This window comes from Balearica regulorum, chromosome 3 (assembly GCF_011004875.1).
Source record: "Balearica regulorum gibbericeps isolate bBalReg1 chromosome 3, bBalReg1.pri, whole genome shotgun sequence".
NCBI lineage: Eukaryota > Metazoa > Chordata > Aves > Gruiformes > Gruidae > Balearica > Balearica regulorum.
In genome coordinates, this window is record NC_046186.1 from 15,923,964 (window position 1) to 15,940,670 (window position 16,707).

Genomic DNA, 16,707 nt, shown 5'->3' on the forward strand with positions numbered 1-16,707 from the left:
GCTAACCTTGACCTGCCAAGTGCGCAGGGACCTTGAGGCTAAATCTGGAAAAAGGTTTAGGTCGATATGACATAACATGGTAAGAAATACCTTACCCAAAACTGCATTACAACCCTTCTGACTGGCTATCACTCAATCTTGAATGTACTGAAACTCACTAGGTGCTTCCAAGTTTGATAGTACAGCTTCTGAGAGCCCTGTTTCTACAGATATCCAGGACTGTTCCAGTCTGGGCAACTGATTTTAGTCTGGATCCTACTGAGGCCATTAAGGACCCAGAATGAAAGCATGCTTCTTTACAGAGACTCTCCAAAGCCCTCACAATTAAGCACTCCGGATTTAAGACTGCCAAAGTACAAAATGGTGGATTTTATGCCAGTGGAGTTCACAGAAGGGAATTTAAAGTGGATCAAGAAAAATATTTTATAATGTTTTAATAATCTAGATTTCTATCCCATAGCACTTTTCGAGCTTGCAGCAAGATTGCAGGCACCACTTTGGAGCAACTGAACAGAAAAAGAAGCAAAGGAAGAATAAATGGTTTTGCAAAGCCTCAAAGCACATCAGTGGCAGAAGCAGGAAAAGAATCCGCAAGAACCCAGCACACAGTTCTGATTACGTAGCCAAGCACGAGATCACTAGGTGAGGAAAAGCAGGAGGTTTCATCCTCACATTGCACAGTTGCTGCTGTGTTGCTGCCTGGGTTCTCCCATTTTAAGCTTGAACGAAACATAAAACCTCGCACTGGAGGGTGGTATTGATTGATTATTGTTTATTGGAAGCAGCTTATTTTCTCCAGGATAGAAATGCTACTGCTTACTGCTGTTCCACAAATTGTTTCAATGCTCCAAGCAGTGTGGCCTGAGCAAGGCACAGCTTCATGTTAGACATGGGTATTAGGAGTCACTGTAAAAGCCAACACCAGAGTTTGTATAGCCTGCCAGATGAATGATCTTATAAAGTGTTTTCTACAAATGTGCCATGTGATTCTTTGGACAGTCTTGAAGCCATGACAAAGATTCTTTGAAAGCCTTATTTTTATATGAAAGTAACTAACTGATCAGTTAACGCAGAATAAGACAGGGTAATCCACTGCCTTCCTCTACAGTAAAATATTGCTTCCTCTTAGTAAACTGTATGATAAACAAATCATGTCTCTGAGGCTCATTGCTGAAACCATTCTCACTTTAACATCTTAAACCCATACCAAAGAACTTTTGCCCCAGATAAGAGCATTTATACCAAAGGATCAACCTGGATAATAAGCAAAAAAATTAGCTTATTAATGGCTTGACAGTTTTGCTTCATGTCACCCTTTCTGGGAGAAAATACAAGCTTAGTATCAGGACATCTTCATTATCTCTTGACAGCAAGACCAGAAGTGTAAATCCTAATTCAACAAATTTTAAAATTGGTGGTGTCTCTCTCCCATACATGGCCATAAATATAATTATCCATCTACCTTATCTGTGACTAGTGGTAGCCTCATGCTTTCCAATTGTCTTCCTGGTTGGCTAAAGACAAAATGATGCTCCTTTGACTTTGGAATGATAAAATGCAGCTGGATCTCTTCTCCCAGCATAGAATAGGAAAAGGCAAATGCATGCAGAGTGGACTCATAAAGCTGAGGATGGGAAAAAACAGAGTAATTCCAGTGGTTAGAAACAAACTAATTTCCTACAAAGTCTCAATGCAGTTAATACACATTTATAACATTGCCAAACAGACTACAATCACTTACTGTATTGCATTAGATTTTACCTCATGATTCACTAGGTGTTGAAGCAACGCCCCCTAGGCTAGAGCATACACAAAAAAAATATAAATTAAGCTGTTCCCACTTTTGAAACCATTGTTTCAGCTTCACCTTGCAGATGGTACCAATATTTACAGGTCACTCTTTCAGAAATATTGACACATAAAAAACAATATTTGCATTGCTAATACAGTCTTCCTCACATTCTAATAGGCGGGAAATTGGAGGGTTACTCTGAGTAATAACAGTCTGTATGCTTTTGCAGTTACTCAGATGAAAATGTAAGTAAGTCCCAGTGGGAAAAGTTTACTGGGAAATTAGTTTTAACTGGTAGTATTCATGTAGAATGCAGATTATGACACTGAATAAACCAGCGTAAATAAAGCCAGGATCAGTCCTCTGACATTCCCAAACCTGCAGTCCGGTCAAGGCAGGCAAATCTCAAGAAATAACAAAATCTGTAAATCAGCTGGTTTTAGCACATACATACAACTTGTAAGGCAAGTAAAATACAGTGAATGTATACAAAACCATGTTTGGCTTGTATCTGCTTCAGTTTCTGGTCTGCAGAGTAGTATCTGGAAATCTTTACCTGGTACCTGGGATTGAAACCCATATACTGATGACACTGTTCACAGTGGTGGTAGGTGTTATATGCTGCATACTTGGATAATCTCATCCTAGTTGTTTGACGGCGTGTATACATATCGTCCTGTCTCCTGCTCATTGATCTGTCTATTAAAAAAATAAACAACTTAAATGTAACATATATTCAAGGCCAGAATGTATTCCCTTGTGACAAACTGCTTCTATCATTGTAATTATCTTCTAGGAACAATGGCAGGATTAAACACATGCAAAACGGACTATGAATTCATTCTGAGCATAGTATGTTTTATAAATGGCTATGTACAGCAAAGAGGACTACAAAGAAGTATCTGTATCATGATTATGATAATTCTGTACAGATTTCACATAAGGCTGTGTAAGCCGAGCCAGATTACAAAAATTATTATTGTTCCTGTTATTAGTGGTTGAATGCTTGCAAAAGTAATAAAGAATAAAAAAGAGTCATGTGATGATAGACATTTACTGTCCTGAGATGGACATCACAGTAGATTTTGTGAAACAAACTCGGCAAATTTAGTGATGTTGCTCATTAGTGAATATCCATATTTTTAAAAGGGTTTCCTTTATGGGAGACTGAATGAAGATGAGATGTAATTTCTGCTGAAAAGGACTTCTGTCATGTCCTCTGGCCAAACCTTTCACTCAGATTTTCAGCATCAGATCAGGTTGTCCTGTCAAGTTTTGAAAATCACTAAGACTGGAGTTTCCAGTCTCTCTTGGCAACCTGCTCCATGGTTTGACCACTTTTATTGTGGAAATATTTTTCATACTATCTAATTGTAATTTCCCATGTTGCAACTTGTGTCTGTTGTCTCTTGTCCTTATGCTGTGTATCTACAATAGTTTATGTGTATAAGTTCCCATTAGGAAGTTCAAGACAGCAATCAGATGCCCCTGCTAGATTTCTCCAGATGAAACAAACCCAATTATCATCAATTTTTTTATGTAAGTCATGTACTTCAGGCCTCTATCTATCTTGGTGGCTGCCTCTATCTATCTTAGTGATACCCACTAGACTCACTTCTATATTTTAATGTCTTTCTTGTACTAAGAAGCCAAAAACTGAACACAATACTCCAGATGTGGTCTTCGAGGTGCCATGCATAGAAGAATAATCACTTCCCTTGCCCTGCTTGCTAGATTTTTAAAAAGTCTGTCCAGTAAGCCATTAACCCAATGAAGAACTGGTGACTCATGTTCATATTGTTGTCTACCAAAATCATCAGGTTGTCTTCGTCAAAGTTGCTGTCTATACAGCTGGCCCCAAGCTTGTAGAGCTGCAAAGGGTTATTCCACCCCAAGTGAAAGATCTTGCATTTACCTTTGTTAAACTATTTGAGGTTCCTGACAACCCATTTCTCCAGCTTGTCAAGGTCTTTCTGAATGGCAGTGCTACCTTCCTGCATATTGAGTGCTCCCCTGATTTGGTATCATCCATGAACTTACTGACATTGCACTCTGTCACTTTGACCAGGTTATTAATGGCAATCTTAAATAGCATTTCGCTCACTATCAATCTCTGAGTATCGCCATGCAAACCCAGCTGTCAGTCAGATTTGTGTCACTCATCGCGTTTTGAGTTCAGTGGTCCAGCCGGTTTTCCACCCACTTTACAATCCACCTATCCAAGACATCTCTCTCCAATTTTGGCTCTACAGATATCAGAGAAGACAGTGACAAAAGCCTTGCTGAAGTCAAGATAAAATCACTGCTCTTCCTTTGTCCATGGTGCCAGTCATCTCTTCATAAAATGCAATCATGTTTACCAATCATGATTTGCCTATGATAGATCCATTCTAGCTGCTCCCAAACACTTTCCTATCTTTTATGGGTCTGGCCATGGCTTACAGGAGAGTTTGTTCCATAACTGTTTTGAGGACTGAGGGTAGGCTGACTAGGCTGTAATTGCTTTGATCCTTCTTTTGTCCTGTAGAGAAAGGGCATGGCATTTTCCTTTTTCCAACCATCAGGAACCTCCACCAATTGTCATTACATTTTAAAAATGATAGTAGCCTCACAATGGTGTTGGCCAGCTCCCTCAGCATGCTTGGATACATCCTACCCAGTCCCATGGGCTTGTGTATGTCCAGTTGGCTAATCCAGAGGATTAATTCACACCTCAATACTCCAGGAATGTAGATCTGGACATATGCATCTCACGCTTTCCAAACTTAAACCTAAAAAATAAACCTATAAACACTTCTAACTACATAAGTCACTTCATTCCTATAGAGCAGGACACTGCTACTACAGAAAAACATTCAAATACACAAACTTATTGTGGAATCAGAACTTTTTAAATGAAAGACTACCTATTTAACATTCCATAAAACATTTATAAGGCTTATACTCTGATGCTTCATCTAGCAAACTTCAAAACTTTTTTCACTATTACTTAGTCAAGTGCAATTTTGGTAATTTCACTCTGTTTATAAGTTCAATGGGGTTCTTATTTTAAAAATAAATAAATGCATATATGTGTACCGATCTAGATTTTTCAAATTCTAACCTTCACTGTTTACAGTCTGAAGCTTTGAACAAATCAAACTTGCATCTTCATATTTTGGGTCATGGATAGTGTAGTCAAAAGGCATCTTCTTAAATATATCCAGATCTGGCCACATGTCTCCAGGCTGACGGTAGTATTGATCAGATTCTTCTTTTATGTCTATGATATTATTTAAAAATAAGAATTCATGTAATTACAATTTTTAAAGCACTTTATATTGCTATAGATGGTTTTGCTAAGCCTATTGTTCCTGCATAATTTTTTCTTTCATCATTCTTAGGCAGCAATATTATTACGCATTAAGAGTTGCACCTTTGAACAACTGTATGTCATACCTCGATGCAATTCTGGCTTTTAAACCTTTGTTATCAAGTTAAGACATCCATAATCTTACTGGAGCAGTTGGTGGAATGATGTTGAAAACAATATCAAGGGTCTGGTAAGGCTGAGCTACCTGCATCCAGGCATTTGGAGTCTTTCCACTGACCACCACATTTGTGAACTCAGTTGAGGAAAGATACGCTATTCTCACTGAGGAAGAGAAGCACTTGTAAAGTTTCGGAAATTGTAGTATTAAGTACAGTGCAGAGTTAAAGTCAAATGCCCCTTCTAGTGACAAGATCAGAGTAATCAGAGATAATTCACCCTAGGGTAAGAGAAAAATGGTAAATGGTATTGGTATAATGTGCAGTGAAATCATGCCTTTTTCTGAAACAGGTTAGCTGACATAAAACCCCAAATGAACACAAGTCCTTTCAAAATACGTTTCTATCTTTGTCAAGAGGATGAAAGAGCTGACAAGAGTAAAATGGACAGTAGTGAGGAGTTCAGTTTGGGGGTCACCTGGAAGTTGCTGTAAAGAGCCATAACTCCATGTCTATGAGTATAGACAAAATGATTATTTACAAGAAGTGAGACCCTGTCTATTGGCACCCAAAGTAAATACGAAACTCAGATGAAATTAGTCAGATGGTGAAATTATCTTCATGCCCTGACTGTGAGTTCCTCTAAAACTGTGTGTAAAATACAAAGGATTGCTTACACAAACCTCTCCCCTAGCAGACTGTTCACCTTTTCTACAGGTTTTGCCATAAACCTTAGGGGATAGCTGCCTCTTTCTCAAGCACAGCTCAGGGTAGAGGAAGACTCCTGGGTGCTGCCCCAAAAAGCCCTCAGACACAAGAGCTGAGGCACAGTTCCACAGTAAAATGACTGAACAGATTCCAGCCAGGGTCTGACAGAAGCAGCTGGCAGGCAGGTAGCATCTGTCTGAGATTCTCCATGGCTGACAAGCTGATATGCTTTTAGTACAGAATTAGACATATCCCATAAAATATCACCCATCTTTTTCTATGATGTAATGCAGCCCCTAGTTACTGAGGCTGAGTATCAGAAATATATCTGGAAACACAAGGGAGTAATACAGTGTAAATAAAGGAAGTTTAGACTAAAATTAGCTATTAGAGAGCAGGAACTGTTTTCCTCCCTCTTGTAGTCTTACGTGCTTAGAAAATATGACATTGTTCCTCATGCTGTAAATCTGCCAGAATTCCACTGATTCTTTTTATATACTTTATAACAAAAGTTCATTCCAATTCTAAACTCAAAAACAATGGCTGGATATCATTTGATATACATAAACACTGTTGATTATTTCCCAAGAAAAACAAAAGTCTGTGGTTTTCTTACTCAGAGGAAGACTAAACTCTAAATGATGAGTAAAATAATAACATACTCTTAAATATCAGTTGAAGATCTCACAAAAATGTTCTTAAAATATTTCAATAATATAAATGAATTACAAAGGTGAATGGCATGGAATATACAGAGAACTACTTTTCAATTTAACATAACAATTTTCTACAGGGTCCAGAAGCAAATATTTTTATATCAAGAACTTACTAATGTTGATTTCTTCTTCATCATAAACATCCACTTCTGTCAGTCTAATCAGCATTCGGGACAAAATACTGAGGAACTGCAGATAGGCACCTGTTTTCCCTATCTGTAAATATATAAATTAGAAAATACAAAAGTAATATTATTTTTCCAAAAATATGTTACGTTTCCACATATCTGGAAACTGCAGCTGCAGTGAAACCAAATATTAATATTCAGCGCTTGCATATCCCTGTATTTGTATATTCCTTGACATAAATGAAATGCTTAAATGCTCAACAGTTTTGTTCTCTCTGTGTGGGAACCTAGCTTGGAAAATGCATTTTATATCACAGGTCTAATCACAGGCCCACAGATGAGAATTTTCTCTCCTGATGTTATAGTTTCTATATAGGCAATGAACTTTTAAAAATCCATACAAGCTCATAAAACGTTCAGAAAAACTCCTCCTCAGACTACAAGATAACTAAAGACTTACCTCAACCATTCCATATTTGCATAATTCACCAGTACACTGACTGCTATTGAAGTACAGTGACTATCCCGAAGAACAAAGTGGCATGCAGCTATAGGAGAACTTGTGCAGGCCACTTCAGCTCCTGCAGGACATCATGGTAAATTTAACAATGTGTTGTTACACCTCTTATGCTGAAAATACATTATTTTCTTTCCACTGTTTTAGAATTACTTTTTAAAAGTCCATTTTAAAATTATCTTAAAATCGTAACTTTCTCCTTTCTTTTTTACTCCACCAACACACTATATATATATATTTTCTCTTCATTGCACCTAATAGTAGTGCTACCTTTTATAGCTTTTTCTGCTGAAAGGTATAAGCCATAGCCAATGATTTACTCAATGGATTGTTCTGTGTCTTCCACATAAAGCTTGTTGCTGATAACATCAAGTAAATGATGCCATATCTAAGCAGACAGCTTTACAAACCATTACACTTGAACAGGAAGCAGTAGACAGTGGGTTTCAATGAGAAAAAAGAGATCAGCAAGCTCATGGCATTCGCACAGGAGAATGAACACGCCGTGGTTTCTTGCGTGTGTGTGTAGTTCAGCCTCAGAATAGTACTGATGTCCGGTTGACAACTTAAGACTAATGTCACACCTGTACAGGGGATGTTAACATGTAGATCAGTTAAGACACGTTCTGCCGCAACTGTCTGATTTCACAAAGTGGTATCAGATTTTGATCTAAGTCTGTATTACTACTGAACTGAAAACCCAACTTCACTGCCATTACTGCTAGGACATGTCAGAAGCTTAGGGTGTTGAATTACTAAATATAGTATTGAATTTACTACTTCCCATATATATCAAGTGAAATTTTCATTTTCTCTCAACATTTGAGAAAGGGAGGCTTTGAAGCTGAAGCAAGAGTAGGTAAACATTTGTTTTGGTCAAAGTTCAGTATTCGTCGTTCTTTCTTAATAAATCAGACTACATTTTAAACAGTTGCTTGCCAAGGGTGGAAAAGGGACCGTTATCCCTGTTGAGGGTCAAATAAGCCTTTCAGATGCACATGGTAGAACTCTCTGCCATGGGCAGGGACACCCTCCACTAGACCAGGTTGCCCAAAGCACAATCCAACCTGGCCTTTAACACTTCCAGGGATGGGGCATCTACCACCGCTCTGGGCAACCTGTTCCAGTGCCTCACCACCCTCATAGATAAGAATTTCTTCCTAATACCTAATCTAAATCTACCCCCCCTTCAGCTTAAAATACTTTCAATGTTTTCTCTCAAGTCTGAGGTTTAAGTTTATATGCCCTTATAAACATATTCTTTTAAAGTGCCTCTTATCATTTCATTAAACACAGGGTGGCCTGACAGATTAACAGTTCCCTGATTTCAAACAAATGAGATCATTTGTCAGAAGTACACAACCTGTTCCCTTGATATCAGGTATCTGTGAAAAACGAATTCCTAATCTGTTTGAAGTATATACTTAGAATTGTCAACAGAACAACAGGCTGAAAATCCTACTTTTTCTTTTTGGTAAACATTTAAAACTTATTATTTCAAAATCATGTTTTTTTTCTCTCCTTGGGGGACTAGCCTTCACCAATGGTTTTGAACAACGTATCTGAGAGTGAGTAGGCTACAACTACATGGTACTTAGATGAAAGGTATCAGCTGTCAATTCACTCAAATATACACAAAATTGCAGGGTCATGAGTCAAAAATGTTGGAAACCACAGGACTACAAGTGCTAGTCCTTAACCACTAACCTAAAACATATGTACTTATGATATTCCATGCATCATATCTTACCCAATCTCATTATCTGTCACATAAAAAGTGTCCAACACAGTACTGTGAGCTTTATGAACTGTTATATATTAGCTATATATATATATACACATTATATATATTACTGAATGTAAAATGCTGGTGGGAACTTGCAGGAATCTCTCCAAGTTTTCAGAATGTTTCTCTGCCAGGAGAAAGATCAGACTGAGCACATAGCTACATTCATATTTGGACTCCATTCACTTGCACATTTGCCTGCATTTGCTGCTGAAGAAATGAATTGAAGAAATGACTAGAGAACACCTTTTCCAGGTCATTTTGAGAAGAAGATTTTCAAAAAGAAAATACGAAAAAAATTGCTTCTTACAATCAATGTTTACTCCAGAAGGGAAGAACCTTGAGCAACTGAACTTGTAGCATGCCCAGGTAGGTAAATGCACCTTTAAAATTAATTTTATTGTTTTCTGTATGTACTACCCCTGGGCAAAATGGAACTGCAGAGAGTGTCTTTGAAAATACTGAATAGCTGCCAATAAACAGAGCTTCCACATCTCTGCAAAGAGTCCTTGCCCCATCTGTCACCATCCTAGTTTTTGATAGTTTGGGCATCGTAGGTACCTGCAGCGAGATCTTGCAAGCAGGATATGTACAACTTTGAAGCATAAAGCCCCATATTTGCCCATCTTCCATCTCCCAACTGCAACAAAATAGAAGATCTGCAAAGAACTTTTAAACATGATTGGGCTGCAGCTTTACACATCTTTAGAGAAGTCTAGTACAATGATGTGTTCATCCTAATTAGTGACTCTGGGCTTAAGTATGATATAATAAATTAACAATGATGATGACAGGTAAGGAAGTACTCTGAGCAAGGTGTTTTTCTCCATATCCTGTCTTCGCTCTGCACACAAAAGCTGCAAACATTAAAAGAATGAAGGAGCCTGGAACTGGGCTACACTTTTACAATTCCTGAAGCAAAACATACATGAGGAGTGCTGCTACTACAGACAGCTCTACTTCCCAGAAAGAAGTTCCTCAAATATGTGGCAGTGCCCAGTGCCTTAACAGGCACTTGGGGGCTAATATTTCCAAATAATGGAAGTACTACTCTAATTCGTTTCTGTCTACCTGAATTTGGAAGACAGAAGTCTGATGAATCAGACATGGAAGAAGAAAATCCCAGAAGACTAAGAAGTAAAAATCTCAAATCTTGTGAAAATTTATGATAACTAAGGAATTTGGGGCCTGCAAAGATTTAGTAATTTTGTTTCTATTTTCGTCCTTAGTGCAATGGATGATTTGGCCCATAAAAAACTAAGAATATGTTTATCATGAAGCTCTTCATTCATTAAGTGTAGCTGTAGCTGAGCAACAGGAAGAAATATGAATTGAAATTCTTCCTGCAGAAAATTCAAGAGGTATGGAGGTCTAGTCTTTGTGTCAAAGACACACACTACCTAAGAGGAGAGGAAAGCTCTCCAAAGATTTTGACCACTGAACAGTGCTTGCCAATAGATATCAAGGATAAGCTGAAAACAAACTAACAATTTGAGAGAGAGAGATTCCAGTCAGAGAAATTATGTGTGTGCCTCCACACTTACTTGTGGAAATGACATCCAAAAGTGCTGTTGCAGCAGGTCTAACAGTAATGATTCCCCTTTTTTTAACTTGTTCCAGACACTGGGACCACTAGAAGTATTTTATTATTCTTACGTGTTGCTACAAAGCATCATCTGATTTCAGTCTTCACATTTGGAGAAATATGGCAAAAGGGGAAATAATTCCATAAGGCTTTTTTATTTTAATTTCCAAGTGAGATAGTTCCTCACATACCACTGTAGTGGTTTTCAAAGCGTGGTCTGCGAATCAATGATGATTCATAGAAAACATGCTGATGGTCCACAGACAGCTGGTCAAATGGTGCTGGCTTTTCTCCTTGTTTCCACTTGATACATTCTTCTAAAACACAGCTAACAATAGACATATTAAACATTTCCCTAATATTTTTCTTACCTAAGCTGAATGTTTCATAAGCCCATTGTAATAAGATTTTGATAGGAGTAGAGGAAAACCAAATAATATAGGCAGCAGCTTTCTTCCTTAGGAAATGTCTTAAGACATGTTTGCTTCATTCTCTGGATGTAGTGCCACAGGACTGAGCTGTGCTCATGAGCACCTTCCATGCTTAAGGAAAAAGCTGATTATAAGTAGTAATATTCAGTAAAAAACCAAAGGCATAAAACCTTGATTTGCAGTTTGGAGAACTTGAAGATGAATGTTTCTAAGAAAAATATTTTAGTGAATTTAGGCTTCCTTATAGGCATTTTCTTGGGTACACTAGGGACTAGATTTCTAGTCATAGATACACATTGTTCATGGTGATTCATATTTATTCATACTCAATAACCAATGGATTAACTTTGATGATGTGAGCTAACTTACAGATAAATATATGGATATATTCTACACCTATCCAGTTTTTGCTGTATTCCCTAAAGCCTCTTGTAAAAATAATGCATGTAGTGCCTTCTAACATGTAGTGCTTTCTAATGTATATGATTGTCCTTGGAAAAATGTATCAAGTCTTCTAGCAAAATATTTTGACCAGTACAGAGGATAAAATGTCTCTGTGAGAGAAGGGTGAGTGTACTTTATTACTAATTACCCTGACAATAAGAATTATAATTTTGGTTCACTAATGTGCCTAGTTTTCTTCCTGTGTTGATTTCATACTTTTCATTTTAACCAACAGATTGCTTCCTGATTTAAATTTTAGTAAAGTAATTGCTGCCTGATAAACAACTACTTCCTAATTTTTGAAAAGATAGTACTCTGGCAGTCTTATACTTTGGCTGAGATATTATTAACACTGGTGCTGTCCAATAATTGTTTTTATTTCTGCCTATATGTCTTCATGCATTAAGCATTAAGTCTATGTAAAATGTTAATATTATAAAAATAAAAAAATATTAAAATTATCGAGTATTGCTGCACTGTATTGTTATACCTTAAATCAATAAATGATCGGCATACTTTCACAGCTCTTTGTTTGGTTTACAGCAATTTTTAGTACTTTGGAAGGTTAAAATAGTAAAGGAAGGAAACCTGCTGTCTTTTTCCACATACTGAAATGAATATATACCCCTAAATTTTGATACTTAGGAAGAAGACATGATACTTCTAATTTGATGCGTGTGAATTTGTTCTGTGTGAAACAGGTATATTCTTCACAAAGAACTGAGGAATATAAAATGAATAACCATGTGAAGAGTGTCCTTTAGGAACTGATCCAACTGTATGATGCAATGCAAGACTAGGAAATAACCTGCATTGTGGAGACAGCTGGAAAAGAGTTGGAGTTTCAAGTAAAAGAAGTGATATTAAGGCTGAAATTCACTGCTGTACAAAGGGTCAACAGGAGTCCTATTCAATATTTGGGGGGGGGGGGGGAAGGTTTGATAGTGAAAAATGGTGAATACCATACTCTGGAATGGAGTTGATGAATAAGCAAGCTGCGTGTTTAATTATAATTAGGTTAAATGGCAAGTATGAAGTGTGTGAAGCATCAAAACCTTCTCACAGGTCTGTAGTACGCTCTCAGAAGTCTCTGAATGACTCTTCTGAGAATCACAGATTTACATTTGTGACCCATGCCCAAATGAATACCAAAGAAATATTTACTTATTGGCTACTCCAGATGTTTAGGGTGGCTTTAAGAATAGTATCTTTATGGAGTTTGATGTATATGCATATAAAATTCTAACAAAAATTGTCACAGCCTGTGTTTTTCTTTGAGATGGAAATGAACAACATCTCTCTTCCAGAATGAATACGTTTTTATGCTGCAGCTAAGTATGAAATTCAGTTTCTTAATCACATAATATCTCAATCTTTGGCAAACAGGGACAATTTAGGTCAAAGGAAGGGGCAGTGAAAGCCTGCTCATCAGAGTACTTTCTGGAATCCTTTGTGAATTACATTAACATTTGCAGGAAGTCCCAAAATGAAAAGCCCATTTATGCTCTTGTACTCTACTGCACCATAAATTTGGGTGCACAATGGAATACAATCATTTAACAAACAGCAATTTGTAGTTTCCCTTTGCGGTGGATGGGCACAGAAGAGTGGATCATGTGTCAAGTTAATTCAGTTAATTAATCTTTAGATTAATTCTTTAGGTTGATGTTATACTAACTGGAAACATGGGTCTTTGTCTTGGTTTGGATTTATTCTTTTTGAATTCTGAGGTTCACAGGACATATATATGCTCTCAGTAGGCATAGTGTCTCTTCCTATCTTGTTGCTTTATACTGCAGTAGAACATGAGAGGCACAATATTACTGTTAGCAAGTAACATATGCATTGAACTAGGAGATTCCTTGCTCCTAAGTGCTAAATATTCTTAGAGAATTTAGAAGAGAAGGAACTTCTTAGGACTATACCCATTTCCATATATCATTTCAAAGTAATTTAAAAACTCTTGGGTCATCTACTCATCTTGTCAATATGGATCTGCTAATGTTGAACTGGCCTCCTTGAATGTATTATTTACAACAGCTTCTATTTCTGTCTGCTGTGTGGAGGAAACAGAGAAAGTAACTTAATTACAAACTCCCAACTGTCTTCAGATTGATCATAAGGAAGTGGTTTTGTGAAGATCTTTGATCTTTATTTAAAATGTAAATGCATATTCAACTTTAACAAACTGAAATTATACATGAAATCTGTATTTTTACCAAACTATCTTTTAAAACATTTTAATGGAGACTGACAGAAAATTAATATTGCTGCAGCTTCATTGTCTTTGAACTCAGGCTAACAGTAAAGAAAGAAAGATTATTTTATTAGAAGGAGATTAGGAAATAAAATATAAGTAATTTAATTTACTCTCCATAAAAACAACCCTTCAAGTATGAATAATAATAACAAATCTATATTTTCTGAGATTATGATAAAATTAAACACAATAAATCAATGATAATACCTTGTACTTATTACACACCTGTGGTGGCCCACTCAGCAGCAGCCTCCTTGGGTGAAAGGTGTCCATTCTGCCCTCATTTCTATTGTTGTAGTCCATATGGATTGGCTTGGGAACCGTCCATTGGCGGTAGTATAGAGACTGCTCCGTGCAAGTCATCATCTTACTCATAAGAGGACGAAAAGAACTTGCCCACATAACAGAATGATAAGGCAAGAGGGAAGATGATTTGGGAAGTCCACTGCTGTCCGTAGAAGTAACAATGTCATAAACCAGTTTGGGCAGGAAAACTATGGGAGGTTGTTTTGATGCTTTGGTCATGGAGCATTGAGAGGTCTGTAGGATGAAGGAGTTATGAGTAGGTGCAGAGGAGGAAGAAGAGGAGGAGAAAGGTGAGGAGGATGATGAGGTGATGGAAATTGGGGCACTTCTTATGTTTTGTTTCGTATCCAACTGTTCAGTTGCCAGTGGCAAGTGTTTGCTGATTGTTGTTTGTGCCCCCTTGTCTACTTTCTGCTTCTGCTTTTCATAGTTATTTGTAGTTTCTTCAGCGCTGTTGCTTGGGACTTGGTGGGGGGATTTTGCTGTATCCCCTGCTGCTATTAAAGGAGGAGATGACTCACTGCAGAATGCTGTAACTAAAAGAAAATACAACGCAACTATCTCTTGCTAGTCAATGTCATAGTTAAAACAAAACAAAACAATCATTTAGATAGAGTATCCATCAATCATTACAATCCCACTCCTATTCCTGCTTTCACCTTTCTCATACAGGAAGTCATAATGGGACTAGTTTGGAGTATGCATCTCAACACAGAAAGTGTTTTTTAGAGGGCATAGGAAAGATACCCATGATTGTCCTGTCCTCTACTTCCCTAATCCATTCCTTGTTTAAGGTGTCCACCAGATACTTTCATCACTCAAGACAAATACAGAATTACTGAAATCATTGTTTAAAAGAGTGTAAGAAAGTAAGTATTCACAAGCTATTACCCCATCAGACTAGAAATGTCTACACAGACTGATGTCTAGAAACAGTCCTCTGAGTCAGATCTGATCTGACACTTCTGTGTGCCTCACTGCAGCACTTAGTCTGAAATAATAAAACCTGGCTCGCAAATCTCTGGTGCTACATAATGCATTAATGCACTCATACAGCTTGTGGTCAGCTCAGAGCACATACTCAGCTCACAAATGTTGGCCCTGAATATGTCATACAGATATACCCCACAGCTAATTGCTGATTTTCTAAAAGTGGTGTATTTTTATCTTATATAATCTAACCACTATAATTTCTTGAAAGTTTAAGGCCTCATTTTAAGTGGTTCTGAGCATCTTTAATGCTTAGTGAATTCCAAAGAGGAGATGCAAATACTTCAGTCTTTAGAGTAGACTGCGAACTGGTTGAGGAATCAGTCTTCACATTGTACTAGGAATATCTGTCTGAAACTGAGCATAAATAAAAACAGCTTTCCTGTCATGGTGGAAACAACAGTCTTAGTTCTCAAAAACCCACCACATTTTGAACTAATAAAAATCCATAGTTTCTTTTGGTCTCAAGAAATAGTAAGATATACTCTAGCTGCATATTAATCTAAAGTAGCCAGTAAAGTACACCAGCAATAAACACAAAAATATCAGCGGCGGTATGAATGGTTTCAAGTAGAACCACTGTGACATCTCTCAAAATACCAGTGTCCAAGAGGAAAAAAAAAAGGAAAAAAAGATTTCTTTAACCATAGGCAAATTGAGGCCACAAAGCCACAGGCAGGCTCATGGACACTGGAACTGTTGAGCCCAACTTTAAAGAAGGAAAAAACACTTTGAAAATTAAAGTGTTTATGAAGCTTATCCAAATGTTTTCAAGCTTTTTTTCCTTTTGTAACCACCACTGTGCCTGTAGAAAAGAAATCACGGGCCAAATATGCATGTCACCATGTTAGAAAACTGCAATTAGATCAAAAAGGATTTACTGTCAGTGACAAAAAACGTGTTTCAAAAAACTGCATGAGATTGAGACTTAGAGGAAGTAATGGTACAATTTATATTCCCTGCTTTTATTCAACTCTTCTGTTAATATTATCTACATAAAAAGTATGCAAAGAAATTTATCAGACAAAAGAGCTGTAGTACTTCTTGACATTGCCTCATGTTTTCTACATCAGTTTGCAGATTAAAAAGGAACAGAAGATTTTAAAAATTATCCACCTCCAAAAGAGCTTTCAAACAGTGCAAAATTAATGAGCGAACATTCCAGAGCAAAACCAAAAAGGCAAAAATACCAATGAGAACAAACATGCTTTTTCTCCAACAAATTTTCAAAAGATTTCTAAAAACTGTGAAGCATGTTTGTTTTCTTCATAAATTGTCATAGCTTCAGTGAACGCTCTCGGGCATCACAGTACTGACTGAGGATTCATACCTCAGCGGCACATATTAAATAAGTGCCTGGTTTAGGCATCCCACCCTATGATTATTTTTCAAGCAAGAAAAGATCTTATTTCTTATATTTCAGAAGTCTGATCCTTACCTTTTTTAAAGTTATCTTTAGTGATCTCATTAAAACAGGCCTTACCAAAACCTTAGTGATTTATGCCTTTTACTATTTATCTAATAAGCTGAATGAAAGGTCTCTTTTATGTCCTAAATGTAACATAATAGAGCTGAT

At 37.1% G+C, this 16,707-nt stretch overlaps 1 protein-coding gene across 3 annotated transcripts in view; it reads right to left on the reverse strand.

Moving 5' to 3' along the window:
- GREB1 (growth regulating estrogen receptor binding 1) overlaps positions 1-16,707 on the reverse strand; it is a 108,044-nt gene that overhangs the window by 11,764 nt on the left and 79,573 nt on the right. For all 3 annotated transcript variants that reach the window (XM_075750609.1, XM_075750610.1, XM_075750611.1), the window contains exons 22-26: positions 14,061-14,677; positions 6,798-6,900; positions 4,896-5,054; positions 2,349-2,491; positions 1,463-1,624 (exon numbers count right to left, since the gene is read on the reverse strand). In XM_075750609.1, coding sequence (XP_075606724.1) covers positions 1,463-1,624; positions 2,349-2,491; positions 4,896-5,054; positions 6,798-6,900; positions 14,061-14,677 — 1,184 coding nt within the window. The remainder of the gene's footprint in view (positions 1-1,462; positions 1,625-2,348; positions 2,492-4,895; positions 5,055-6,797; positions 6,901-14,060; positions 14,678-16,707) is intronic.